This window comes from Sceloporus occidentalis, unplaced genomic scaffold (genome assembly GCF_023333645.1).
Source record: "Sceloporus occidentalis isolate IW3139 unplaced genomic scaffold, rSceOcc1.0.p SCAF_239, whole genome shotgun sequence".
Classification (NCBI taxonomy): domain Eukaryota; kingdom Metazoa; phylum Chordata; class Lepidosauria; order Squamata; family Phrynosomatidae; genus Sceloporus; species Sceloporus occidentalis.
Genome location: NW_028317219.1, coordinates 260,835 through 287,986, shown reverse-complemented (window position 1 = coordinate 287,986; position 27,152 = coordinate 260,835). Strand labels below are relative to the sequence as shown.

At 42.4% G+C, this 27,152-nt stretch overlaps 1 protein-coding gene across 1 annotated transcript; it reads right to left on the bottom strand.

Annotated features, from left to right (window-relative positions):
* Positions 1-36: 36 nt before the first annotated feature.
* LOC149276432 (TAF6-like RNA polymerase II p300/CBP-associated factor-associated factor 65 kDa subunit 6L) lies at positions 37-25,538 on the bottom strand. Its single transcript, XM_089503657.1, has 12 exons — positions 25,392-25,538; positions 24,852-24,938; positions 23,948-24,098; positions 23,522-23,572; positions 22,560-22,654; positions 22,353-22,427; positions 21,888-22,105; positions 7,728-7,860; positions 6,731-6,859; positions 5,831-6,124; positions 3,146-3,251; positions 37-188 (listed from the first exon to the last, which is right to left on the bottom strand). The coding sequence occupies exons 1-12, from the start codon at positions 25,536-25,538 to the stop codon at positions 37-39; spliced, it is 1,638 nt and encodes a 545-aa protein (XP_089359783.1).
* Positions 25,539-27,152: the final 1,614 nt, after the last annotated feature.

Genomic DNA, 27,152 nt, shown 5'->3' with positions numbered 1-27,152 from the left:
CCTCCACTGCTGGCAACACCTTCGCCGGGGCTTCTATCACCGAGTGCCGGTGAAACTTGTCTGCATCCATCGGGCACACAGTCCCCGGCCAACGTCGGCGCAATAGATGCAGACAACCCCCAACCCCCCTGCTGCTGTCACTTCCGCCGGGGCTTCTATGACTGAGCACCGGAATAACATGACCCTTTCTGGAGGCAGAGTGGCATATGGGGGGGGGGGGTTAAAAGGCATATCATGGGGCACAGTGATGCATATAGGAGGGTATAAGGCATTTCTGGGGGCGACCGTGTATATGGGGGGGCAGGTTGGCAAATAGGAAATAAAAACATAACATTTTCTTAAGCATAGCTTTTATTAAATATGAACATTTTATTAGTATAAGTTTTTCCCTATAGGGTAGTCTTACATTCAGGCTTTTTTCCTAAATTAATCAGATTTTGGGAGGTCATCTTATAATCGAGTAAATACGGAAATATGTCCTACACATTGTTGAGTACCCTACTTAAAAAAAATAAATGTGTCCCACTCATGGTGTTTTACACTTTAACCCCTTAAGCACGAGGCTGTGATTTTCTTTTTGTATCCTTTGTTTTAACCCCTTAACGACCTTTGACGGTCCAGGGCCGTCACACAAAAACTGTCCTGAACAGTCATTAAATTAAAAAAGCTTAGAAAGTGATTAACAATCACTTTCCTCGCTTAAAACGGTGTTGTTGTAATGCCTCAATGTCGAGGCATTATCTAACGCCGAGATCGGCATCAGGCCCCATGTCTGGCCCCTTCCCTGGGCGTCAACATCCGCTATACACTGTATGATGGCGGACGCCCGTTTTAACCCCTTCGGTCCCCTATGGACGTACCGGTACGTCCAAAAAACCGCATCCCAAGAATCCCCTATGGACATACTGATACGTGCAGCCCTTATTGCAGCGGCAGGGACACATCGTTTTACAGCCTGGACTCCCCCCTGAGAGCAGAAGCCAGCATAGCTGTTAGACTTTTAAATGCCAATCACGCATTCCCTTCCAGGTTGCATCACTGCTGACGTAACCCAGAAGTTCATCGGAGGATATGCAGGGGATATCCTTTCCTCTGATGAGGCAGACGCTGCAATCTATATTCATGTCCTTGAGGACATAGAGATCACATTAAAATAGTAAAAAAAAAGTAAGCTTGTGACATTGCTGGCATTAACATGTTCAAGAGGTCCCTAAGAGGACCTCTAACCATTAACATTTTTTTATAAAAAAATATATATAAAAAATACAAAAAAAATGATAAACTAAAAAAGAAAATATTCGGTTTAAGTTTGGTGGGTGGCTAGAGGGAATTGGGGATAGTGTAGGGTTTTAGAAATTGGGTAGGTAGGCTAGTGTAATAATGGAGCACCGTGTCTTCAGCGCTGAGGAGGCTTACGTCTTCCTTACTCAGTCTGATGACAAAGTCACTCTGACTGCATCAGATATTGACCCAATATCTGATGCGTCTAGCTCTGTGTCAGATCAATATCTGATGAGTCAGAGGAAGATGATGGCCAAAATGTGAAAATGTCACCTTTGGAATCTATAACGCGCATGGTCCCGTTTGTGCCCTGTAGTGTTCAGAAAACCACAAAAAAAAACTAGGCATGTGGGGTATTTCGTAATCAGGAGAGGCGGCTGAACAATTTAGGATAGATTTCTCTGCCGTAACACATACCCTGTACAAAATACTAAGAAGTGTTGGTAGAAAAAGCGCAGGTACTAATTTCTGGGGCCACACCGATTGGTGGCCAAATAACCGTATGTAGAATGCCCAAATACCCCTGATAGGATAGCCTGGATTGTCTGCTTTACAGAAATATATACCTTTTGTTGCAGTCCTATCATGTAAAAATGTAACGGCTTTGTATAAAGTAATGTACACCTTATAGTATGTTGCCTATATGTGCTGGGAAAGTATGGAATTTCTATATAAATTACGTATTTCTGAAATCAGGACACCTGAATTGATAAATTTGGATGGAATTTTCTGTCACTTTACCTAATTTTGTGAGGATTAAGAAGGAAAATTAAAAAAAAAAAAATTAGGTATTTTCTTTTCTAATTTTCATTAATTTTTTACTAAATCTCTCATTCTAAATTTTCAGCTAATCATCCAACTATGGTATCAAAAGAAAGCTCTATCTCTCCTTGAAAAAGCAATATCTACCGTATTGGCTCGAATATAGGCCACACCTTTTCCCCCACTTTAAGTCTTAAAAAAAAAAAAAAAAAAAAAAAAAAAATACAAAACAGTTTATTATTAAGAGTAAGTGCTAAAATTAGCGCTTTATCTTCTCAAAAAAAGAGTTAAAATAAAAGCATTTCAAATAAGACGACCCCCCAAAATCTGAATATTAACTTAGGGAAAAAAAGAAAAAGCCTGAATATAAGACGACCCTAAAGGAAAAAAGTTTTACCAGTAAATGTTAATTCATGTAAACTGTTTTTTTTTAAATAAAAGCTATGATTGAGAAAAATATTTTTTTTTTGTTTTTATTTCCTTGTATTTTCCAACCTGTCCTCCAGTTACGCACATCTGCACCCAGGCTTGCCACACCAATATGGCACTGTGGCCCATGATATGCCTTTTAACCCTCTATATGCCACTGTGCCCCATGGTATGCCTTTTAACCCCCTATGTGCCAGTCTGCCTCCAAAAATGCCTTATACCCCTATATCCCATTCTGGCATTTAGGGGGTTAAAAGGCATATTATGGGGCAGAGTGGCATATAGGGAGGTATAAGGCATTCCAGGAGGCAGAGTGGCATTAAGGGAGTTAAAAGGCATTGTATGGAGCACTCTGCCTCCAGAAATGCCTTATACCCCTATATGCCACTCTGGCATTTAGGGGGTTAAAAGGCATATTATGGGGCAGAGTGGCATATAGGGAGGTATAAGGCATTTCAGGAGGCAGAGTGCTCTATTAAATGCCCCCTTAATGCCACTCTGCCTCCTGAAATGCCTTATACCTCCCTATATGCCACTCTGCCCCATAATATGCCATTTAACCCCCTAAGTGCCAGAGTGGCATATAGGGGTATAAGGCATTCCAGAAATGCCCTATGCCCCCATTTAACACACACAAGCGCGCACACACACACACACACACTTACTTACTTACCGGTGCTGTATTGCCGGCACTGGTGCGGGGAACTCTGATCTCTGACAGTCGGGAAAGGTACGCGCGACAACCCCCCTGCTAGCCACACCTCCGTGTAGACGTCAACCTGCCCCGGCAATACAGCAGGAAGCACCGGTAAGTGTGTGTGGGGGGGAGACAGGAGGATCCAGGTCCCCTGCAGCGGTGCGGGGGATCTGGATCTTAGTCTCATAATCAGACCTCTATTTGAGGTCTGATTAGAAGACGACCCCGATTAAAAGACGAGGGGTATTTTTCAGAGCATTTGCTCTGAAAAAAACCTCGTCTTAAAATCGAGCAAATACGGTAATAAAAAAAATTAAATGGTTTGATGGGGTAAATTGGAGTGGCTGGGCTCAAAGATAGGGCATAGGCACAGACTGAGTAAAATGGAGAAAAAAAAAACACTTCCCACATGAGTCATTTTAAATCCCAAACCTGACAAACCCATGCATGTGGCGTATCACTGCACTTGGGAGCTATAAATTCATTTCTGAAGTACAATTTGTGTGAAAAAACATCTCAGAAGATGTTGCTGAACACATATTGGGGTGTTTGACAGTGACGTATACCAGGACCTGTATATTTATAATTAAGTTACAATTTGTGAGAAAAACACAAAATTACTATAACAAAGTTTAATAAAGTGTGGTTATATATTTAGTGCATGGAAAGGGTTACAATACCAGCATTTGAAATACCCTGGGGTGTCTTGTTTTCAAAAATATTTTGTTTGATGGGGATTAATTGAGTTAACCGGCTTCAAAGATGTTCCAAAGAGGAGATGGAGGCAGAATAACCAGATTTGGAAAAAAAAGGATTAGAAATCGTAAAATCCTACTTGTACTTATTGCCCATAACTTACAAAAAAACATAAAAACATTGGGTATTTCTAAACTCAGGACAAATAGTAGGATCTATTTAGCTATTTTTTTTTACTTGCTTTTATAGATGAGTAAAAGATTTCTCAAATAAGTCATAAAAGGAGTTTTCAAATTGTCTCCATTTTTTTTTTTTTTTTTGTAAATAAGATCTGATCAAAATAATGGTATCTGAAGAAAGCCCATCTTGTCCTGTGTGGGTACACGGTCTTTAAGGGGTTAACACTTTTGCGATGTTCGTGTTTAGGTGGATTTTTCTTCTCTCTCACTTCTGCAGATACCATTTTTGTGATCATATCTAATGTACTATTAAATAATATGGTGAAAATGAAAAAGGCACTTTTCTCACTTTTTTTGCAAGTTAGAGGGCAATAAGTAGCATTTTGCCATTTCACAACCATTTTTTTCCCAAATCTGGTCATTCTGCCCACATGTGCCATTTGGGAGATCTTTGAAGCTGGCAAATTAAATTTACCCTATCAAACTATATATACCGTGTTTGCTCGATTATAAGATGACCCCTCAAAATTTGAATATTAGTTTATGGAAAAAAAGAGAGCCTACATTTTTTTATTTTTTTTTAACTATTTTACTAATCACATTGTGATTAGAAAGCTGGGCTCTACTGACTTCCATGGTTGAATGCAGTACCTGGAGAGACCCTCTTGCAAGAGGCAAAATCTCTCACAGTGGTGCTTGGGACCGCACCCAGGAGCTTTCACAGTGGCGCTGAATACCTCGCTATTGTTGCATTTCAGCGACACCATTGAAACTTTGGATGCGATGGTTGATCGCTCTTTTAAATCAGGCTCGCTCTGTCATGCAGTATATGGTGGATGTTGATTACAGCAATGCCGTTTAAGCAAAGAAACTGTTCTTAGATCAATTTGTAAGCTTGATTAATACGATGACGCGTCATCGGTCGTTAACTGACCCTTTTTCTGTGACATGTATGCACATCATTGGTCAGTAAGGGGGTAAAACACAAGCAGTTTGAGGATTTTCAGACTTTGTTCAACCATAAAGTTCACTTATTTTGCTACCACACTAACTTATATATTTGGTTAATCAGATTATCTTTGAAAAGCCCAAGAAAAACCTCAAATGCCTTGTTTACTTGCCTTGTGTTTAGAAACACTTTATACGCCAAATATTTTATTCAATTATTTTGTCCCTGCTCCTCGTTCCATTTTCTCACTTCGATCGTAAAGCAGTGCTTTGCAGCTTTTGGTTCCCGACTGCAGTTTTCCAATCATCTGCATGGGACACCATCAGTGTTACCCTTACACAGTACAATGATTCCTATAAAATTAGAATTGCCACTACATGAGGAAAAACGAAAATATGATTATGCTTTACTATTTATTGCTGGGGAAGTTCCTTACATATGTCCAGTATCATTCCTAGCTTCTGAGTGACAGCAAAATGTCAAACAATTGTATCATAGTGGCAAATACAGTGACAACTCTCCCTGTGTCCCCTTATACCCTTGTCTCGCCACTCTGCCTATCATAGGCAATTTTTGGGCATAACGTGATGCTGTAACTCCAGGCCCTGTGTGTAGCTGAAAGACACTTTGAAACCTTCGCCCTCCACATCCTTTTCCAGCTTGCCGTCCACCAATCAAGAATGTAAAATGCGGGGTACCACAGGGAGTGAGCCTGCTCCTTTGGAATGCCTCCCTCACTCCTTGTGATCTCTGTCGCTGGCAGGAAGACTCTCGAGGGCGGGTAGAGGTAAGAGAAATTTGAGAAAGTCGCTGAGATGGTCTTCCTGCACTTCCCACATCATCTTCTCCATGGGCTATTAACTGGGGCATCTTTCGTGTGCTCTCAACAGGCCCATCCTTTTTTGGCTCCTGTGGTCCCCTTAAAGCCTTCCTTTGGTGAGATGGTGTTCCTCCAGTTCCAAAACGTACAGCCAGACTGTCTCCAAAGAAACAGTACAACTCACTGTACATCTCAAGTAAAGGGACAGAAAGAGAAGAGCCAAGTGATTGGTGTGGTGGAGGTAGGGATGTATTGTGCAGGTCTGGGTCACTAGAACATGCCTTCATCTTGATGAGTCGTTCCACAGCAACCTGAGTGTTATAACATAGAATCAAATGTATAATTTTATGTGTATCTCACACACACACACTTTACTCTGGACCCTGTCCTTTTCAGTGCTTCGGTTCCCATGAGGACACATGTTCTCCGTTCCTTCAATGTCCCTCTGCTCCTCACTTCTCTACTCTACCTCTCCCCCACCTTCACGCTCAAAGCGCCTTATCACCCCTATCCTTCACACCTCTAACCTGCCCCCCTTTTCTGCCTCTTCCAATGCGCCACTGCTCTGGCCTACATCTTCCCTCCTCCGGCCTGCCTTCTCTACTCTGACTTGCCCCCTCTCAGCTCCTTTCTGTTCTCGTTATGGTAGAAGGGCTAAGGAAATACTACACCCACGTGCCACTAACCCTAAGCTCACCCTTGGTGTGGTTATGTGAGGCAACACTAGGTGAAGTCAGGAAAAGAGACACAGTGAGATGGTAGGAGAGGTTAAGTTGAGAGTAGGTCAGATTATATATCCCTCCCCACCTTGACCAGTCTACTCACACACATCTCTAATAACATTATTACATTTCTGCTTTATTACCCCATTTGTTTATTTCCTAATATTTATAAGTATTTACATTTTCACTACTCACCAAAATGGCTCCATATACTTTGTGCCCATCTGCTTTGACCTGTGCATTAGACATGGAGTGGTCATCCAGCACTGTCTGCAACCCAGACCAGTATGTTGGAAGTAGAGGATACAATACTTGCTCCACTGCCTGATGTGGGGTGAGAAATGTATGATATATAAAAATATTGATGATGCCTGTAGTTTTTGTAATCTGCAGCATTAATCTCCATATCCAAGTAAACAAGTCATTCTTCTGTTTGGACCACAGTGTCATGTTTAATCAAGTGTAAAACTGAGAAATTATTGAAGTGCATTTACCACCAGATATGCCCTAATTATGGTGAAATGTATATTTGAGAACATTTTAATATGATAGTTGTAATAATCAAATTACAGCTTCCAGAAGCTTGCTGTAGATTTTTTTGACCATTATGGTCAAAATATTAGCTTCCCTTGTCTTAGATGGAGATGGATTTGCATTGTAAAGCAGAACATAGAGCTTCAATAAGTACCTAAATGTTAGATATTATAAAAACCTTATGCTTACTTAAAACACATTCTTGATTAGGGCCTTCTACCCACTGCTTAAGTTCCCTACATCTAGAAGCCTGCAAAGCATTACAGTATTTCCCCAGGTATAAGACACTTTTTTTTGAAAAATTTGTGGTCTAAAAACTGGGTGCGTCTTATACAGTGGTTGTAGATTGGAGTTACTACGGTACTTCCCAGTACCTCCCTACAGTCACACTGCTTATTGGCCCCGCCCCTTTCCTCATAGCATCCACACTCCCCAGACAGCAACTCATCTAACAGTAAGTAAAAAATTAATATTTGGGCTGCTGAAAGTTAGGGGAGGTTTGGGTTAATTTAGGAGCAGTTATGGTTCATGGGGTCTTTAGGGGCAGTTAATGGATGGGAGTGATGCGGATGAATATGAATTTTATGATAACTTTTTTTTCAAATTTTGGGACCCAAAATTAAGCGTCTTATACATGGGGAAATACGTTACATCTTACCTGCCATCCTAAAGCATTCAGTCCAACCACAGCGCCATAATGAGAGCACAAAGGCCTGACAGGGTCTCCAAGAACTTTCTGCAGTGATAGCAAAATTTGCGGGTAAAGGGCTCCTGCCAAGTCCTTGTGGGTCCTGTACAGTAACAGTGGAAAAAGAGGATTCAATTAAAATACGAATGTTCATTTTTCCTTAATATTTGGACTGGTTTTAGTGGCCACCTATGAGTCATCTCACTAACAGTGCAGGCAAAATGAATCCTTTCAGTGCCAAACATAGAAAGTGATGGCCGATAATAAACATTCAGCCCACCTAGCCTGCCCAACCTGTGAATACTTTCCTTAGTCCTTAACCTTGTCTTATATCTAAGTTAGGCTTATGCCTATGCCAAGTTTGCTTAAAATCCTTCACTGTATTAACATCTACCACTTTTGCTGGAAGGCTATTTCATACATGCATTACCCTTTCAGCAAAGTAATATTTCCTGATATTACTTTTAAACCTTTGTGCCTCTAGTTTAACCCCTTAACGACCAATGGCATTAAACAAGCTTAGAAAGCAATTACAACTAAATGAGAGCGCCGCAAAATTGTTTACCTATCAAGAAACATTAACCCTGTTGCAAATGTTTGTCATCAGCAAAAAGACATACCGTACCATTAAGACCCTCTGCAATAGCACTAATGAAAATATTAAATACAATGGGTCGACGTACAGATTCATGAGGTTCTCCACTGATAACATGACCTTGCTTCCAATATACTCTATTTGACAACCTTCTGTTGACTCAGCCACTGTCTAATCCATTCAACAATATTAAGATATATATGCAATGTCAATTATTTTACTCACCCAATAAAAAAAAAAAAAAAAAAAAAAAAAAAATCAGTAAGGCTAGTAGTATACCCATGTTGCTTTTGATCTTGAAACCCATTTGACTTTAGATGCTCAAACAATCCTTTAACATAGTTTACATTCATTTATCCACTTCTAATGCAAGACTCACAAGCCTGGAGTTGCCAGACTCTTCCCTACTGCCCTCTGGACAAAAATATTGGGAAACACCTCTTAAATTATTGAATTCAAGTGTTTCAAACCCGTTGCCACAGGTGAATAAAATCAAGCACCTAGCCATGCAGCCTGTATCCACAAACATTTATGAAAAAGTGGATCATTTTGAAGAACTCAGTGAGTTCAGACGTGGTACTGGGATAGGATGCCACATCTGCAATAAGCTTGTTCCTAAAATGTCATCCCTTTTAGACATTCCACAGTCATCTGTGATATTATTGAAAAGTTGAAGTATTTAGGAACAGCAGCAACTCGGCCATGAAGCAGAAGACCACATGAAGTCACAGAGCGGGGTCACCAAGTGCTGAGCCGCATGGTCCATGAAAGTCCCCAAACGCGCTATAGCCAAAGTATTTCAAATATTAATATCCGCACAAAAAACGTGTGGCAGGAGCTTCATGGAATGGGTTTCTATGGCCAAGCAGCTGCAGGCAAGCCTCACATCACCAAGTACAATGCAAAGCGTCTGACCGAGTGATGTAAAGCACACCTTCACTGGAGTCTAGAGCAGTGGAAACGTGTTCTGTGCTATAGTGTGATTCGCCACTACAGCCTTCTCATCCAATATCAGTGCCTGCATCACAAATGCTCTACTGGATGAACGGACACAAATTCCCATAGAAACACTCCAAAATGTTATGGACAGGACAGGGGGGCTTCATATTATATATTTAGAATGTAATGTCATTACAGTCAGGTGTCCCTATACTTTTGTGCATATAGTGCATATGCCAGGGGTGTCCAAGTTTTTTCTGCAGTGGGCCACTTCATCAGAATTGTATACGTGCGCGGGCCGCACTCATTTTTCACTGTGACAAAAAATATGGCCTTTAATAAAATATGCAGATTAAAATAAAGTAAAATGACACAAAACCTTTACTCTTCCTCTCACTGATTTCTGGGCCTTGAAAGTTTTGCGACTACAAATTCAGGATTCCCTAGATTTATTCTAGGGATGAACTAAAATGAAAATTCTGGACCAAAACATTCAGGGTTCACTTAGCCAAAACCGAAAATGACCCCCACCTTTAAAAATAATAAAAACTCACATGTTTAATAAAAGTAGGTAAAACACAATTGGACAAAATTAGCAATATGACTTGGCATGATAGGAGTGTGATTGCTAACAGCAATCACACTCCTATCATACCCAGGCAACCAGTAAATGCTGGTACCTAGGCATGATGGGACTGTGCTCGCTGTGATTGCTGTTAGCAATCACACTCGTATCATGCCAAGTCAGCCAATACACGCTGGTACAGGGTGGCTGTAAGTGATGTGCAGACCCCATACGGCTGGCAGCATCAATACACAAGGGGGGCAGCTAGCCAGGTTTCAGTATGTACTGGCTGACTTGGCATGATAGGAGTGTGATTGCTAACAGCAATCACAGTCCCATCATGCCTAGGTTCCAGCACTTACATATCCATGCTACCACACACACACACACACACACACACACACACTCATTTATTCATATAATCATTCATTCACAGATTCATTCCCTCAATCACACACACTCATTCAAACACCATCCCCACCCCCTTACCTGCACTGCAGCTCCTCGATGCCGCTCACAGACTTCAGCAGGGGGCGCGGCCTCCCTCTGCTAAAGCACAGAGGAAGTAGGATGTCACGTGAACTCCGCTTCCTCTGTGCAGTCCAGAAGACCCTCCCACAAGTAAGTAGCAGGGCTTGAGGTGCGGCTCGCGTAAGATCGGTTGCCCTGGCTGCCGATCTTACTCGGGCCGCACCTCGAGGTCTCGCGGGCCGCATTTGGCCCGCGGGCCGCATGTTGGACGCCCCTGGCATATGCAATATGCACTCACTGGCCACTTTATTAGGTACACCTTGCTAGAACCGGGTTGGACCCCCTTTTGCCTTCATTCTTTGTGGCATACTTTCTACAAGGTGCTGGAAGCATTCCTCAGAGATTTTGGGTCCATATGGACATGATGGCATCACACAGTTGCTGCAGATGTGTCGGCTGCACATTGATGATGCAAATCTCCCGTTCCACCACATCCCAAAGGTGCTCTATCGGATTGAGATCTGGTGACTGCGCAGGCCATTGGAGTACAGCAAACTCATTGTCATGTTCAAGAAACCAGTTTGAAATTAGTTGAGCTTTGTGACATGGCATTATCCTGCAGAAAGTAGCCATCAGAAGATGGGTACACTGTGGTCATAAAGGAATGGACATGGTCAGCAACAATACTCAGGCAGACTGTTGCATTTAAATGATGCTCAATTGGTACTAAGGGGCCTAATATGTGCCAGGAAAATGTCCCCCACGCCCTTACACTACCATCATCACCACCCTGACCGTTGATACAAGGCAGGATGGATCCATGCTTTCATGTTGTTTATACCAAACTCTGACCATGCCATCTGAATGTCGCAGCTGGAATAGAGACCAGGCAACGTTCTTCCAGGCGGTGGTTGGACTGAATGCTTTTGGATGGCAGGTAATCTTACCGGCCATCCTAAAGCATTCAGTCCAACCACAGCAGTAATGCCTTGCAGGCCCCTAGAGGGAACTCATCAGACCAGGCAACGTTATTCCAGTCTTCCATTGTCCAATTTTGGTGAACCTGTGCGCTAAGATTTACTTCTCTTAGCGGACAGTGCAACCCAGTGTGGTCTTCTGCTGCTGTAGCCCATCTGCTTCAAGGTTCGACGTGTTGTGCGTTCAGAGATGGTATTCTGCATACCTTGGTTGTAACAAGTGGTTATTTGTGTTACTGTTGCCTGTCATCTCAAACAAGTCTGCTCATTCGCCTCACATCAACAAGGCATTTTCATCCACACAACTGCCGCTCACTGGATATTTTCTCTTTTTCAGACCATTCTCTGTAAACCCTAAAGATGATTGTGCATGAAAATCCCAGTAGATCAGCAGTTTCTGAAATACTCAGACCAGCCCTTCAGGCACCAACAACCACGGTCACGTTCAAAGTCACTTAAATCCCTTTTCTGCCCCATTCTGATGCTTGAACTTCAGCAAGTTGTCTTGACCATGTTTACATGCCTAAATGCATTTAGTTGCTGCCGTGTGATTGGCCATTTGCGTTAACAAGCAGTTGAACAGGTGTACCTAATAAAGTGGCCAGTGAATGTATATAGTTGCCAAAGTGGACCCATGATGTCATCCACACATCTCATTCCCTGGAGAAATGGAGTGTGATTGGCAGGAACCACAGAAAAAATATAATGGGGCTCCAGGATAATTATCCTGAGATTATTGATCCTTCAGTTAAATGTAAAGGGCTTTCTCAGAAAACGCTACCAATCAGTTAGTCTGCTTCTCTAAGAGAAAAGCTACTGTAAAAGTAAAACCCATCAACTAGTTCTACCATGGTAAGGTATGAAGTAGCGTGTAAAAAAAAATAAAAAAATGACCACACATTCTAAAAAAATGAAAGTGTAGGTTCACTAAAAACATAGATGGGAGTGTTGGTTAACCCCTTCGAGACAAAGGCTGATTTTACTTTTTGTACCCTTTGTGACAATGGCCTTTTTAAAATTTCTGCGCTGCTTGTGTTTAGCTGTAATTTTCTTCTTTCCCGTTTACTGAACCCACACACATTAGATATTGTTTTTTTCAGGACAAGAAGGGCTTTCTTTAGATGACATTGTTTTGATTGTATCATATTATTTACTATTAAAAAAATTATAAAATATGGTGAAAAATTTAGAAAAAAATGACTGTTTCTAACTTTTAGTTGAAAAATCTTTTACTCATCTATAAAAGGTAATGAAAAAACCTGCTAAATAGATTCTACTATTTGTCCTGAGTTTAGAAATACCCAATGTTTTTATGTTTTTTTGCTTTTTTCTACCCATTATGGGGCAATAAGTACAGGTAGCGTTTTGCTATTTCAAAGCCATTTTTTCCAAATCTGGTAATTCTTCCCCCCATGTGCCATTTCGGGTATCTTTGAACCCGGCCAATGCAATTTACCCCATCAAGTCATATATTTTTGAAAACTAGACAGCCCAGGGTATTCCAAATGCTAGTATTTTAACTCTTTCCATGCACCATATCTACCACCAGTCTTTGTCAAACTTTATGGTAGTCATTTTTTTGCATTTGTTTTGTCATACACATTTTACTTCAGGTATGAATTAAAATGTTCTAGTTTATGTCACTATCACAAAACACCCCAATATGTGTTCAGCAACATCTCCTGAGTGCAGCGATACCCCACATGAATGATTTTGCCTGGCTGTTTGGGGGCAAAAGGGCCACATTTGGGGCATGCGCATTTTTCAATGTTGAACTTTGGCATTTGGGGATCCACTGCCCATGCCCTATTTGGTACATCTTTGAGCCGGGCCATTTCAGTGTGCCCAATAAACCCATATATTTTTGAAAACTAGACACCCCAGGGTATTTCAAATGCTAGTATTTTAACTCTTTCCATGCACCATATCTACCACCAGTCTTTGTCAAACTTTGTGGTAGTCATTTTTTTGCATTTGGTTTTCCACACACATTTTAATTCAGGTATGAATTAAAATGTTCTCGTATATGTCACTATCACAAAACACCCCAATATGTGTTCAGCAACATCTCCTGAGTACAGCGATACCTCACATGAATGATTTTGCCTGGCTGTTTTGGGGCAAAAGGGCCACATTTGGGGCATGCGCTTTTTTCAATGTTGAACTTTGGCATTTGGGATCCACTGCCCATGCCCTATTTGGTACATCTTTGAGCCAGGCCATTTCAGTGTGCCCAACAAAACCATATATTTTTCAAAACTAGACACCACAGGGTATTTTAAATGCTGGTATTTTAACTCTTTGCATGCACATATTTTACCACCAGCATTTTTTCAAAGTTTGCAGTAATATTTTTGTGTGTGTATTTTTCCCACACACACCTACTTTATGTATGAATTTCCAGCTCCTGGTATATGCCGCTGTCACACGACACCCCATAATGTGTTCAGCAACATCTCCTGAGTGCAGTGATACCCCACATGCATGGGTGTGTCATTTTTTGGGGGAACTAAAAGGCCACATTTGGTACGTGTGCATTTTTCTAATTGGAAATTAGATGTGTGGCCATCCTTCCCCCCGTGTTAATTGGGACGTTGTTGAACCTGGCCCATTCAATTTACCCCATCAAATCATACATTTTTTAAAAGTAGACACCCCACGGGCATTTAATATGCCAGTATTTTAACTCTTTCCATGCGAGAATTGTTTTAAGCTAATATGCTAATTTTAGGACTTGCTCACAAAAATATATTTTTTATATATATATATATATTTTTTTTTTATTATTTTTTTTTAAAAAAATTTAACATTTTTTTTCAACTTGGAGGTTCCCCTGATAGTGACATCAGTGGGAAATGATTTTTACATTTTACTGTTTTTTTACTATTTTTTTCTAATTATTATTAATTTTATTTTATTTTTTAATTTATTTTTACTAATCACACTGTGATTAGAAAGCTGGGCTCCATTGACTTGCATGGTGAATGCAGTACCTGTATTCAACCTGCAAGTGGAGCCAAAGTTCTCTAGATGGTCTGGACCGTCTAGCGAACTTTTAAAATTTGTGGTTCCTGTTACAGGACGGCGGCCATCTTCCTTGATGGCGAAGATTGCCGGCAGCTGCGGCTGTGACCGCTCTCCGGAGCGGTCACAGCCCATCAAAAGGTTAGTGTTTGGTGTCGCTGGATGCCTCCTGATCGAGGCATTCCAGCGACACCATTTAAGTTTAGGAGGCGATCGTCGATCGCCTCCTAAACGCTTTTAAAACGGGCGTCCGCCGCCATACAAAGTATGGCGGATGTTGACGCCCCGTGGAGGGGCCATAGATGGCCCCTTCGTGCCGATCGCGGCGTTGCTGAATGCCTCGAGGTCGAGGCATTCAGCAACGCTTTTTGGGTGCAGAAAGCGATAGTAGATCGCTTTCTGCACCCGTTTAAAGACGTGCCGGTCCTGGCACGTCAATTGTCGTAAAGCACATGCTTTTCCGTGTCGTGCCAGGACCGGCAATTGTCGTTAAGGGGTTAAAGAGGACCTGGATAAAGCAGAAACTTTATGTGACGAGAACAACCCGTCCCCGGACTGGGTACACCCGCCAGGCGTTGCTTCCTTCTGCCCATACAAGACTTGGATCATCAGGTTGAAATATTGCCAACGACAGCAGGAAATACAGCCTCTCAGGAACCTCGGCGGCACTGTAGGATACGGAAGTATAGCAATACAACGCTCTACCCCCCTGATAAGGGCAGCAGCGAGGCTTAACTCAATAACAAGGCAGGACTCATAGTCAGGTAAAACAAGAACTAATTTATTTGAACCAAACACAAGAACTATATATATATACATACATACATACACACACACACACACATAAGAAAGGGACAAGACAAATGTCACAGGATCTAATTACCAATGTCAGGAAGGAAGTAATTAGATGACATCCTGCAACACAATATCGGGGGGGGGGGGGGGGATCAGAATTACATGAGACATAAATAATTACATTCATTGGGGAGGTAGACATAGAATGATGATGACAGACATATAACTGAATTGAAATAAACAATGGCTAGGACATAGAGCTAACAGGATTGACAGCTATTGGCTGTGTATTTAGTTAATATATACACAGCATTAAGGGGTACACAAAAGACAGTGAATGGCAGTACTAACACCTAGCACATTAATACATTTATTCACAACCCAGATAATCAGCCTTCTTCTTACACCAGGATGTGTGGGAAACGTGGCTAGCCATCAGTCCCCTCCAAAAGCCCCAGTGACAGAAGGTTCCGTCACATTTCTCCCCCTTCCGAGTGGGACTGACCCAGGAGAAGACCCCAAACAGGTTGACCCCATAATCAGCAAGTTCACTTGGCCCATCATCAATGCCCTCCCAAAACTGATGCCCCAAACAATCTGCCCTTCCAAGAGCAGTACTCACCCGCCTGACCTCTGCCTCTCCAGAAAAATACAACTGCTGCTGGAGAGAAGTGCCAAATGCACCTTCTCTATGCAATCTTCTCAGCCGCTGGGGAGAAGACAGGGTGGCAGGGGTCCCTTCGATCCAGGGTTGAGGATCTGAGCCAGCTGCCCAGCATTTCTGGGGACTACAGGTGGCGACCACAGTCTCACCCACCGGTATGGGATACATGTCCCACAGTGCAGGTAGAGAGTCCTGCCTTTCTCCAGTTGCCAATACTCCCCACAGGACAGAAGTACCGACTGCCCCTTCTCCCTGGAGTCCACTCAGCCGCTGGGAAGAGATGCCGCCTGCACCCCTTCCCTGGTGCTCTGGCTGCCGCTGGGGAGACGGACCGGCTTCAACATCTCCCTGGTACACACTAAGCCGCTGGGGGGGTAATGCCACTTCCAGCCCACCCTGGTGCTGCCACTGGGGAGTTAGGCCAGCAGCACCATCTCCCAGGACCTCACTCATCTGCTGGGGAGTGATGCCGCCTGCATCACCTCCTTGCTGCTGCTGCCAGCAGTTGGGCCGGCTGCACCATCTCCCAGGACCTCACTCAGCCGCTGGGTAGTGATGCCGCCTGCTTCCCTTCCCTGGTGCTGCCGCTGGGGCGATGGGCCTGCTGCCGCATCACCCTGGATCTCTGCAGCCTTAACAGGTTCTGGGCAGAGGCCTGCAGTGCCCTGCCCTGTTGCCACGCTTCAGCTGGAGCTAAGGGATCTTCTGGCTCGGCCTGCTGCTGGGAAGGGAGAACTGCTTCCCCCGCTCCCATTTGCAGCTGGGGAGGGAGGACAAGTTCCTCTGCTCCCAGAATAGTAAGCTGCCGCTGGGAAGATGGGCCAACTGCTGCATCTCCCTGAATCCCTGTAGCCATTGCAGGTGCGAGGCAGAGGCCAGCTGCACTCTGTCCTGTTGCCAGCACTTCAGCTGGGACTATGGGATGCGCCGACTCCAGTGTCATGGAGAGGCCGCCTTCCAGCAGACACAAGTAGTCCATCTCCAGGTACCATTCCCTGTAGACTAGCCCCTCTAAGTCAGCTGTCAGGGTCAGATCCTGGGAAAGCGGCAGCATTTCCTTGCGGTCTCCGTACAGGTCCCAGAATCTATAGCTCTCTGAGCAACCAAAGTCTTCTTTTTCTTCAAAAGCCTCCCAATGTAAGCCAGGGACGCCGAAGTCCCCACCTTCCGGAGAATAGTGACTTTCTAACCTAGACTCCTGCTGGCATGCAGCCCAATACAATGCTCGGTATAGGTCCCCAAGCTAGAGTTCCTTCGCCACCAACTGCTTCATTTCGGCTACTTCCTCCTCAGTGGGCTGCCATCTCATTAAGCGAAGCCACAGCTTAACCAGCTCCCCGAAGGGCTGTTCTGGGATGGGCAGGTTGTTGCCTCGGGAGCTGTACCAGTTTTCCATGGCATCTTCCCACAGCTCTAGCCGAATCAGGGCTCTCCATTCCAGCCGTACTTCTTCTGGAATTATCCCTCCTCGTATCGCCAGGGCGACCTCAACTCGCCTCTCAGTGTCCCATAACGGAGCTTCCCACTTACAGTCATCAGCTCCCCGCATTGCTTTCCTCAGTAGATCCGGGTCCCAGGTGAGTTGCCTGTCAATCTCTCTCACCATCCACCAGACTGCTTCTTCAGATCAGATGGCTCAGTAGATTCACAACACACTGCAGAGAAGGTTGGCAAACTTCTTCTCTATCCGTTCCTGACACTGGCTCATTTCCTCTGCCACAGCTGTCGCTGATCTCTCATCTCCGCAGTCAGCAGGCCTGTTAGTCCCGGTGGTGTTTTGGACATTCCGTTTTGAAGGAAGCATCCCGCCGCTGCCACCAGTGTGATGGGAATGACCTGTACCTCGACTGGGTACACCCACCAGAGGTTGCCTCCTTCTGTCCATAGTCACCGGACATACAAGACTTGGATCATCAGGTTGAAATATTGCCAACGACAGCAGGAAATACAGCCTCTCAGGAACCTCGGCGGCACTGTAGGATACGGAAGTATAGCAATACAGCACTCTACCGCCCTGATAAGGGCAGCACCGAGGCTTACCTCAATAACAAGGCAGGACTCTTAGGGAGGTAAAACAAGAACTACTTTATTTGAACCAAACACAAGAACTATATATACAAGTAATAAAGGGGCAAGACAAATGTCACAGGATCTAATTACCATGTCAGGAAGGAAGTAATTAGATCACATCCTGCAACACAACATCTGGGGGAAGGACAGAATTACATGAGACAAATAATTACATTATTGGGGAGGCAGACATAGAATGATGATGACAGACATATAATTGAATTGAAAAAACAACGGCTAAGACATAGAGCTAACAGGATTAACAGCTACTGGCTGTGTATTTAGTTATTATATACAGAGCAGTAGGGGGTACACAAAAGACAGTGAATGGCAGTACTAACACCTAGCACATTTATACATTTCTTTACAACCCAGATAATCAGCCTTCTTCTTACGCCAGGATGTCCAGCTGGCATTTACAGTTCTGAGTCTCTGTGTGGGAAATGTGGTAAAACATATAACAGGGAAAATCAGTAAAAAGTGGGTCCCTGTACCCACTTCCCCAAGAACAGAACCCCTTCTAATGTCAGGGCCCATTGTCAGCAGGCTATCCATCAGTCCCCTCCAAAAGCCCCAGTGACGGAAGGTTCGGTCACACTTTAAATAACTATTTTTCCTCAGTATATATTAAGGAGGAACCTATGGCAATGGATATACATATGACTACTGAAAAAAAATTGTGGTCAAACTAATTGGATGGCTCAGTACAAGGTGCTGCAGCAACTAACGAACATTAATGTCAACAAAGCTCCAGGGCCTGACGGTATTCACCCACGTGTACTTAAGGAGCTTAGTCTGGAAATAAGCGAACCTCTGTTTCTAATCTTCCGGTATTCTTTTCTTTCAGGAATTGTACCAGAGGATTGGGAGGGAGGCAAATGTGGTTCCTATATTCAAAAAGGGTTCAAACTCTGTGCCCAGAAGCATTATATAAATATATTCGGGGCCAATACAAACCCTTGTGTGGAGATCTGTTCAACAACAGGACAATGCATAGGACACATGGTCATGCGTTTAGACTGGAAGAAAGGAGATTTAGTCTAAGGCAGAGGAAAGGGTTTTGTACAGTAAGGACAATAAGGATGTGGAATTATCTGCCTGTAGTGGTAGTTTTATCGGAGTCTGTACAGATATTTAACCCCTTGATGACAATTGACGGTCCGGGCACGTCACGGAAAATCAAGTCGTTATTGACAATTGACGTGCCGGTCCTGGTTCTGGCACCCGTCTTTAAACGGGTGCAGAAAGCGATCTACTTTCACTTTCTGCACCCAAACGGCGTTGCTGTAATGCCTCGATCTCTGGCCCCTCCCCGGACGCCTGTTTTAAAAGCGTTTAGGAGGCGATCAACGATCACCTCCTAAACTTAAATGGTGTTGATCAGGAGGCATCCAGCGACACCAAACACTTACCTCTGGATGGACTGTGACCGCTGCGGGAAAAATATAATAAAGACGAAAAAGTTAGCTAGATGGTCTCCAGACCCTCTAGAGAACTCTGGCTCCACTTGCAGGTTGAATACAGGTACTGCATTCAACCATGCAAGTCAATGGAGCCCAGCCTTCTAATCACAGTGTCATTAGTAAAAATAGATTATAAAATAAAATTAATAATAATTAGAAAAAAAATACTAAAAAAAAAAAAAGTAAAATGTAAAAAAAATTAGGGGAACCTTCAAGTTAAAAAAACAAAAAAAAAAAAACAAAATTTTTTAAGAAAAGCCAAAAAAATAAAATATATATATATAAAAAATATATTTTTGTGAGCAACTCCTAAAATTAGCATATACGCTTAAAACAATTCTGGCATGGAAAGAGTTAAAATACTGACATTTTAAATGCCCATGGGGTGTCTACTTTAAAAAAAAATTATGATTTTATGGGGTAAAATGAAATGGCTGGGTTCAACAATGTCCCAAATAACACGGGGGGAAGGATGGCCACACATCTAATTTCCAATTAGAAAAATGCACACGTACCAAATGTGGCATTTTAGTTCCCCCCAAAAATGACAAACCCATGCATGTGGGATATCACTGTACTCAGGAGATGTTGCTGAACACATATTGGGGTGTCGTGTGACAGCGGCATAAACCAGGAGCTGTAAATTCATACATAAAGTAGGTGTGTGGGGAAAAAACACACACAAAAAAATACTACTGCAAACTACATGCAAAGAGTTAAAATAGCAGCATTTAAAATACCCTGGGGTGTCTAGTTTTCAAAAATATATGGTTTTGTTGGGCACACTGAAATGGCCCGGCTCAAAGATGTACCAAATAGGACATGGGCAGTTGATCGCCAAACGCCAAAGTTCAACATTGAAAAATGCGCATGCCCCAAATGTGGCCCTTTTGCCCCAAAACAGCCAGGCAAAATCATTCATGTGAGGTATCGCTGTACTCAGGAGATGTTGCTAAACACATATTGAGTGTTTTATGATTGTGACATATACCAGAACCTGTTTATTCATACCTGAAGTAAAATGTGTGTGAAACAACAAATGCAAAAAAAAATTACTACCATAAAGTTTGACAAAGGCTGATGGTAGAATTAGTGCTTGGAAAGGGTTAAAATACTAGCATTTGGAATACCCTGGGCTGTCTAGTTTTCAAAAATATATGATTTGATGGGGTAGATTGCGTGGGCCGGCTTCAAATATACCCGAAATGGCACATGGGGGGGGAAGAACTACCAGATTTGGAAAAAATGGCTTTGAAATAGCAAAATGCTACCTATACTTATTGAGTAAAAGATTTTTCAACTAAAAGTTAGAAAGTCATTTTTATACTTTTTTTAATAGTAAATAATATGATACAATCAAAAAAATGTCATCTAAAGAAAGCCCTTCTTGTCCTGAAAAAACCAATATCTAATGTGTGTGGGTTCAGTAAACGGGAAAGAAGAAAATTACAGCTAAACACCAGCAGCGCAGAAATGTTAAAACGGCCATTGTCACGAAGGGTACAAAAAGTAAAATCAGCCTTTGTCTTGAAGGGGTTAAACAGCAACTGGATGAATACTTGGAAAAATATAATATATAGAGATATAATCTTTAATTATGGGGAAACAGCTTATTGATCCAAGGAGAAATCTGGCTGCCAATTTGGGGTCAAGAAGGATTTTTTTTCCTGGTTAGTGCAGAATTGCCTTCTTTTGGATCTACAGCAACAAATTAAGAGATATAGGAAAGGCTGAACTTGATGGATGCATGTCTTTTTTCAGCCTATATAAAACTATGTAACTAATTTTGCATGGTAGGCATGAGGGTAGAAGCTACCAGGAAGCCAAGCTGCTTCACAAGTAGCTAGGGTCTGTCATATACCTCAAAATGTGCATAATTCTATTCACTTTCACGATTTTAGATTTTTAATGGAAGTCTGTCATGTACAGTTATATCAGATGCAGATAGAAGATTCATCCATTAAAATGTCCAGATAATGAATGGGTGCAAATGAGGGTTTCTACCCGTTATCGTAAGAGCCTTTTACCATTTATCTGTATATAATGGAAATTACCCTTAAAGGGGGCAAACTGTGAAATGAGGAGGAATCATAGAAACTCACATATACTATATACTATATCAACTATGTTGATAGTTTACCATTATTCCCTCTTCATAACAGCATGCATTACATTCACATTCTGTAACACATTCGTCCATTTGCAAACACCCTTATTTGACTTTTTTACCAGCTAGACTAGCCTAGCCTAGCCCTTAGCTAGACTAGCCCTTAACACTCTACACCTTTTCAAGTATTCTGTTCTGCCTATGAGAAGGCTGGCCCAGATAAATCACTGCTGGTTATTGTGAAATAAACAGAACTTAAAGTTAATCACAAAGCAGGGAGTTTCTACTTTGAAATATATGGATTTGGGCAGAAAAAGGATGTTGTCCTAGCCATAGTTAGGATTGCGTGCAAACGACATCCCAGGTCAAAACGATTACTTTATGTAGCCAACAGATGCATTAAATAAATTATTAACGTATATCACATTTGCAGATATAAATGACTGATCTTTGCACTCACCGCACAACGCTTAGCAGACCAGCTCCGTAGTCTCGTAGAGTCCAGTGATCATTCAGCGGGTTTATAGATGCAGCAAGAGGTTCTGTTACGCAGTATAGGACGCTCTGCATGAGACTGTAGCCATAATAACCCAGATAGAGATATGGATTCCACAGCAGAGAACGTACTAACTGTAAAAGACGGCTTAACTGTCCAAGATCATGACTAACTGATTTTACCTGCAGAACAGGGTAATTCAGGAAAAATATAGTAAGTAAGCAACCCGAAGATAGTTGGGAAAAAACAGCACTGTGAGCTAAACTTCAGTAAAACATGTGTTACACTTAACACTGAAGATAATTTGCATGACAAACATAAAATAACTTATTAGTCCATTGTGAGGCAAGCTCAATTTTCTCATATCCAGGACAATTATTTACTTTTTAAATGCTAAAAAGTGTCTTAATAAAAATGTGTGGCACTCACCCCGCTCACAACATACACAAAGTAAGGTAAAAGGGCAGCAATTTTTGCATTTGTCTTTAAGTCTTGTAGGGCAACCTGTGAGAGACCAGAGAGAAGATGCAAGTTGTGAGTGTTTGGCGAATTGATCAGGTTTGAGAGGCCAGGAGCATAATTTTATGTAGAATAAGGCACAATTAAGAAAGAAAATGCAGGAACCTCCGTTCTCACCTTCATAAGCTGCAGATCGTCTCCTAAGACAGCTCGCGTGACACGCTGGTAATATTTCAAAAGGTCATCTGTCAGGACAGAGACGGCAGCAGGAACTGGAGACAGAGGAAGAAATACCGAATTGGCCCGGTTATAGGCGGCACTCCCCCCCCCCACCCCACTTTAGGTCTTTAAAGTGTGGGGGTGGCCTATAATCAGGGTTCAGCGCAGGGATTTTTTTTCCCATTTAACTTGGCAGCAGCAGGGTTAGGATCCAGAGTACCCACATTGTTGCAGTGGACCCTGGATCCTCCTCTGACAGCCAGTGGGCGTCTGCGCAACGCAGACAACCCCCGTTGCTGCCGGCACTTCCTCCAGTGCTTTTATGAAGGAGTGCCGGCGTTACATACCTTCCCGTGCTCCACCGCAGAAGCCCTGCAGAACTACCGGCCAGCAGCGGAGGCTGTCTGACAACAACGTGTATTCACCGGCTGCCTGCAGCTGGTAAACGTCGGCACTTCTGCTCGGGCTTCTATGGCAGAGCACCGGCATAGAAGCCTCAGAAGTGGCTAACAGCAGCAAAGGTTAGCTACGCGCATCGTGCAGACGTTCACCGGCTGCACCAGCTAGACACCAGGGAGTCTGGGGATGCATTGGTAAGTCGGGGGAGGGTGGCATATCTATAAGTAAGGTGCATTACAAATTAAGGAGGGACCTTAAAATGGCTGTTTGTTTTCTATTTGTATATAACCTATGCTGACTAACTGAATAATAGATACCAAAAATGTTAAAATACATGTATTCCTGTTCATTAGATAAAATACTGTTTTACCATTCCACTGATGTGTATTTTTTCGCAAAAACATTTTTTTTTTTAAAATAGCACCAAACTTTAAGGGTGCGGCCTATAATCAAGCCAATATGGTACTTCATAAGTTTAGCAGAACCTTGTTGAGATGCAGAAGATCGGGATGATAACGTACCTGTTCCCTGAGGCTCCAAGTTCCCTTTCCCATCCAAATATGAAACATGAACTGATAACAAAAAAGCAGTTTAGTTTGTTCTCTTTAAAAAACACACACCCACAAAAGCAGTTTACAGTGACTTTTAATCTGTGGTGTATCCTTATCGTGTTAGGGAAGCAGATACTGAGGGAAACAGACCTACAGGGCCATCAGTCTTCCTAACACACTGCAACTCAATGGGCTGGTAGGTAGAACAGAGATTTACCTTGAAACTTGTAAATTAATGCCACCAACAGACCTCTATATTATCTTTTCAGAAAGGTGGGGGCATCATATCCGGCACAAGGAATCTGAGAATGGTAGGACCGGAGGCACTGCCTTGAGTTACACAACAATCCCCTTCAAACACATGACTGTTTTAAATTTCTTAAATGGGTCACTTACCTCTCACAGAAGTCTCAGCTGTCCCTTTTGGGATGTTAGTTGCTAGGGCTAATTCAACTAGGTTGATGTCTCTGTCCTCGGCACAGTGACATTCACCATCTCTAATACTACGGAAAGAGACTGCATCAGGTGATCCATGACCACAGATAGCCTGAATATAGAGAGCCGGGTAAAAAAGAAGAGAAGGAAAAATACATTACATATTGCCTGTTGATTCCTTCCCTATGGCATCACACATTAGAGAAAATATGTGACCAGAGTGCTGGAGGTGTAATGAATGATACTGTATGAATTATAGCTTGTGCTAAGACTAAACAAGGCCTAAATAGCAATGATCCAAATATTTTCATTTGGCTTCTTCTTGAAAAACGAGAGGCATTCAGTTAAAGAAGCAACAATCAAAATGTATATATTCAACACGTCACAGTGTTTATCCAGTGAATTTCTAGGTCGATTATGATCTGTTACATGCATTATTTGGTTATTATAGTTATCGTCATAAGCTCCCAAGGAGCCAAGAGGTGTCCGTGATGATGTTGCCGAAAGAAAATACCAAAACTTCTGGTTGCTCATTTAAGACTCTATTGAATGTAACGCCTCTCTAATAGTTACATTTGATCCGGCAGCTCGGGGCCGGAAATTTTGGCCACAGCTGTCAGATTTAATCCTGCAGGTGTCAAAACCCCATAATTTGGGGATACTTTTCTTTAAGTAGTTAGACACTAAAACATGCTATCTGACTGAAGGTACGAACGAATCTAGTATGGCTGGACCATAACCAATGCATGAATGCTGCAAGGCAGCGGTTTATAAATGTCCTAGTACCAGCATTTTTTTTCTGGCATTTGTTACATAACCCTAATCTAATAATATAGAGCAGCGTATGTTGCATGATCACACCTACATCAACATTACTCCAGTTAAGAGCACGGTTCAAATCTTCCACTGTCAGTCTTCTCCGGCGAGAGTGTCTCAGAGCCTGCGCACTGAACTGAGAAAACATGTAAGTGGTAAGAATTAACAAAAAACATGTCTCAAATACTAAAAACAAAAAAACTCAAAGGCTGTGTAAAGCTTGTAAGATAGGAGTGAAAATGTGTCCTGAAGGTGACAAAGTAAAAGATATAATGTAAAAAAAAAAGCGTGTGGCTCTTTGCCCTTAAATATATAAACCACATAATACCTAACCATAAGGTATAAAGTGACATCTGTCACATAAAACACTGATGTATTTTTTTATTTTTTTTTTACTTCTATTGTGTTGACCTCAAGCCAACTGAATTGCGTATGAATTGGTCCTGTACTCGGCAAGACTGATAATGTTCCATGTTTACATGGAGTTAAGCTTGTAGGAAATCTTAGAAATGCTGAGTAGAGTGTGAAATCCCGTAAAAATAGCAGTCATCCTATTTCTAAAAAACAAAAAAAATCCCTTTGCATCAACCTGAGTGAGCTCTCGAAGGCGGTAGCATACATCCTCAGCTATCAGTGCTGCAACCTCATCAGTGATTTCCATTCCAACACTTTCTGCTGTCAGACGTACTGAATCCTGACAAAGCTCCACATAGCGCTTGTCCTCAGCATGAGCCATCCCCAGACTGCAGAGAGATATAGGGAATCAGCTTTCCATCTATGTAGATAATGCTATTAGTTGTTTGCTTGAAAAGTTATTTTGTACCCCTAACTTTTGCTAATTAAACATGCCCATCAAGTGTTTGCTGTCATTTTTACCACGGAGTCAAATCTGACAAAACCTTTTATTGGGTCAACATAGAAAAATATGTAAAAGTTATAAAAGTTTTAAGAATTTCATGGGTCTCGTACAGATTTGTTCAATCTGACCCATGACGTTCTCAACGCTTATGCAGGCTCAGTAAAATGGGATCTGACAAAATGAATATTTTCCCTGTAACGCTAGAGTAATTTATTCTTCCAGAATAAGAGATTACTTAGTATATTATACATATTATACACACACCACTTAAAACACAGACATGATGTTAATATGCCTGAGGGAGTATGATAGCCAGAAGTGGAGATTAATTTGGGGTTTAGATACATCTAGATTAGACCAAAAGACATTTTCAAGATGGACAAATACACGTTTTAAAAATATATCTATATGCAGCTACCATCGCCCGGAGGAGCGCTAGATGAGGCCCAGCTTCTGTAAGGCCCGACGATTCGTAAGTAGAACGTCTAACCTTAATTAACTTAAATTGAAGTTACTGGCATGTTTTAAATGGCCATGGAGACAATCTTAAAACATACTTATTAATCTATGGCACTTCGGAGAGGGGGGGGATACGAACACACAATTGCGCCCTCAAAATGTGATTAGTGGTCATAAAATAAAAAGACTTCGATGACATATTTTGTATTTCTTGCCTCTCGCTGACGTCACGGCGTACTTTTTCTCCCGGCATACTCTCCGCTCACCAAGGTTTACAGGCGAGATATTTCATACCAATACTGTGTCCGCAAGTGTGAAGACCCTAAAAGGATGGAGAAAAATACTAATTGAAGATGTTGACCCCTCTTTACAAATCCCGCGAAAGGTCGCTTTACCGGAGGTGGTAAAATGCCGACAAAAGCTCGATTTTTTTTTTTTTTTTTTTTTACACTGAGTTGCGTTCCGCCTCTCAGATTCAGACAAAACGCCACTTACAGGGCGGAGAAATGTTTCATTGGGTGGAATTGGAATCTGTCAAATGCGTAATGGGTGAATTTTGGATCACGTGACAGTGGTAACAAGGCCTGATGCTTTGGAGCTTAGTGGTTGTGCGTTGTAGTAGCCCTGCTGCTAATGTTTATTAGCGTAATCATTTCTATCGGGCCTCGCCGCAGCTATCCGCAGTATATTTTACGTTTTCCAATCATTTTCTGGTGATATTTCCCGCAGGAATCGCTTTTAACCCCTTCAGGGCCAGAGGGTTTTTTTTTTTTTTGTTTTTTTTTACCATGGTTGTGCTTGTTGACCAGAGCAGTTTTTGCTATGTCGAATATACACACACAGTACCAGGTACCTCATGCCCAAGTGGGCTCATTGGTTCTCTGACAAACTTGGTACGTCATGCAAACAAGATGCCTCCATGTCGCCATGACATGGACGCTGCTGCTGTCTGCCTTTGACCGCGTAAACCGACCATTGTGTTCCAAGATGCCACGGGCAGCTTCAGAGAAGGGGGCTAATGTTGCTTGGGTC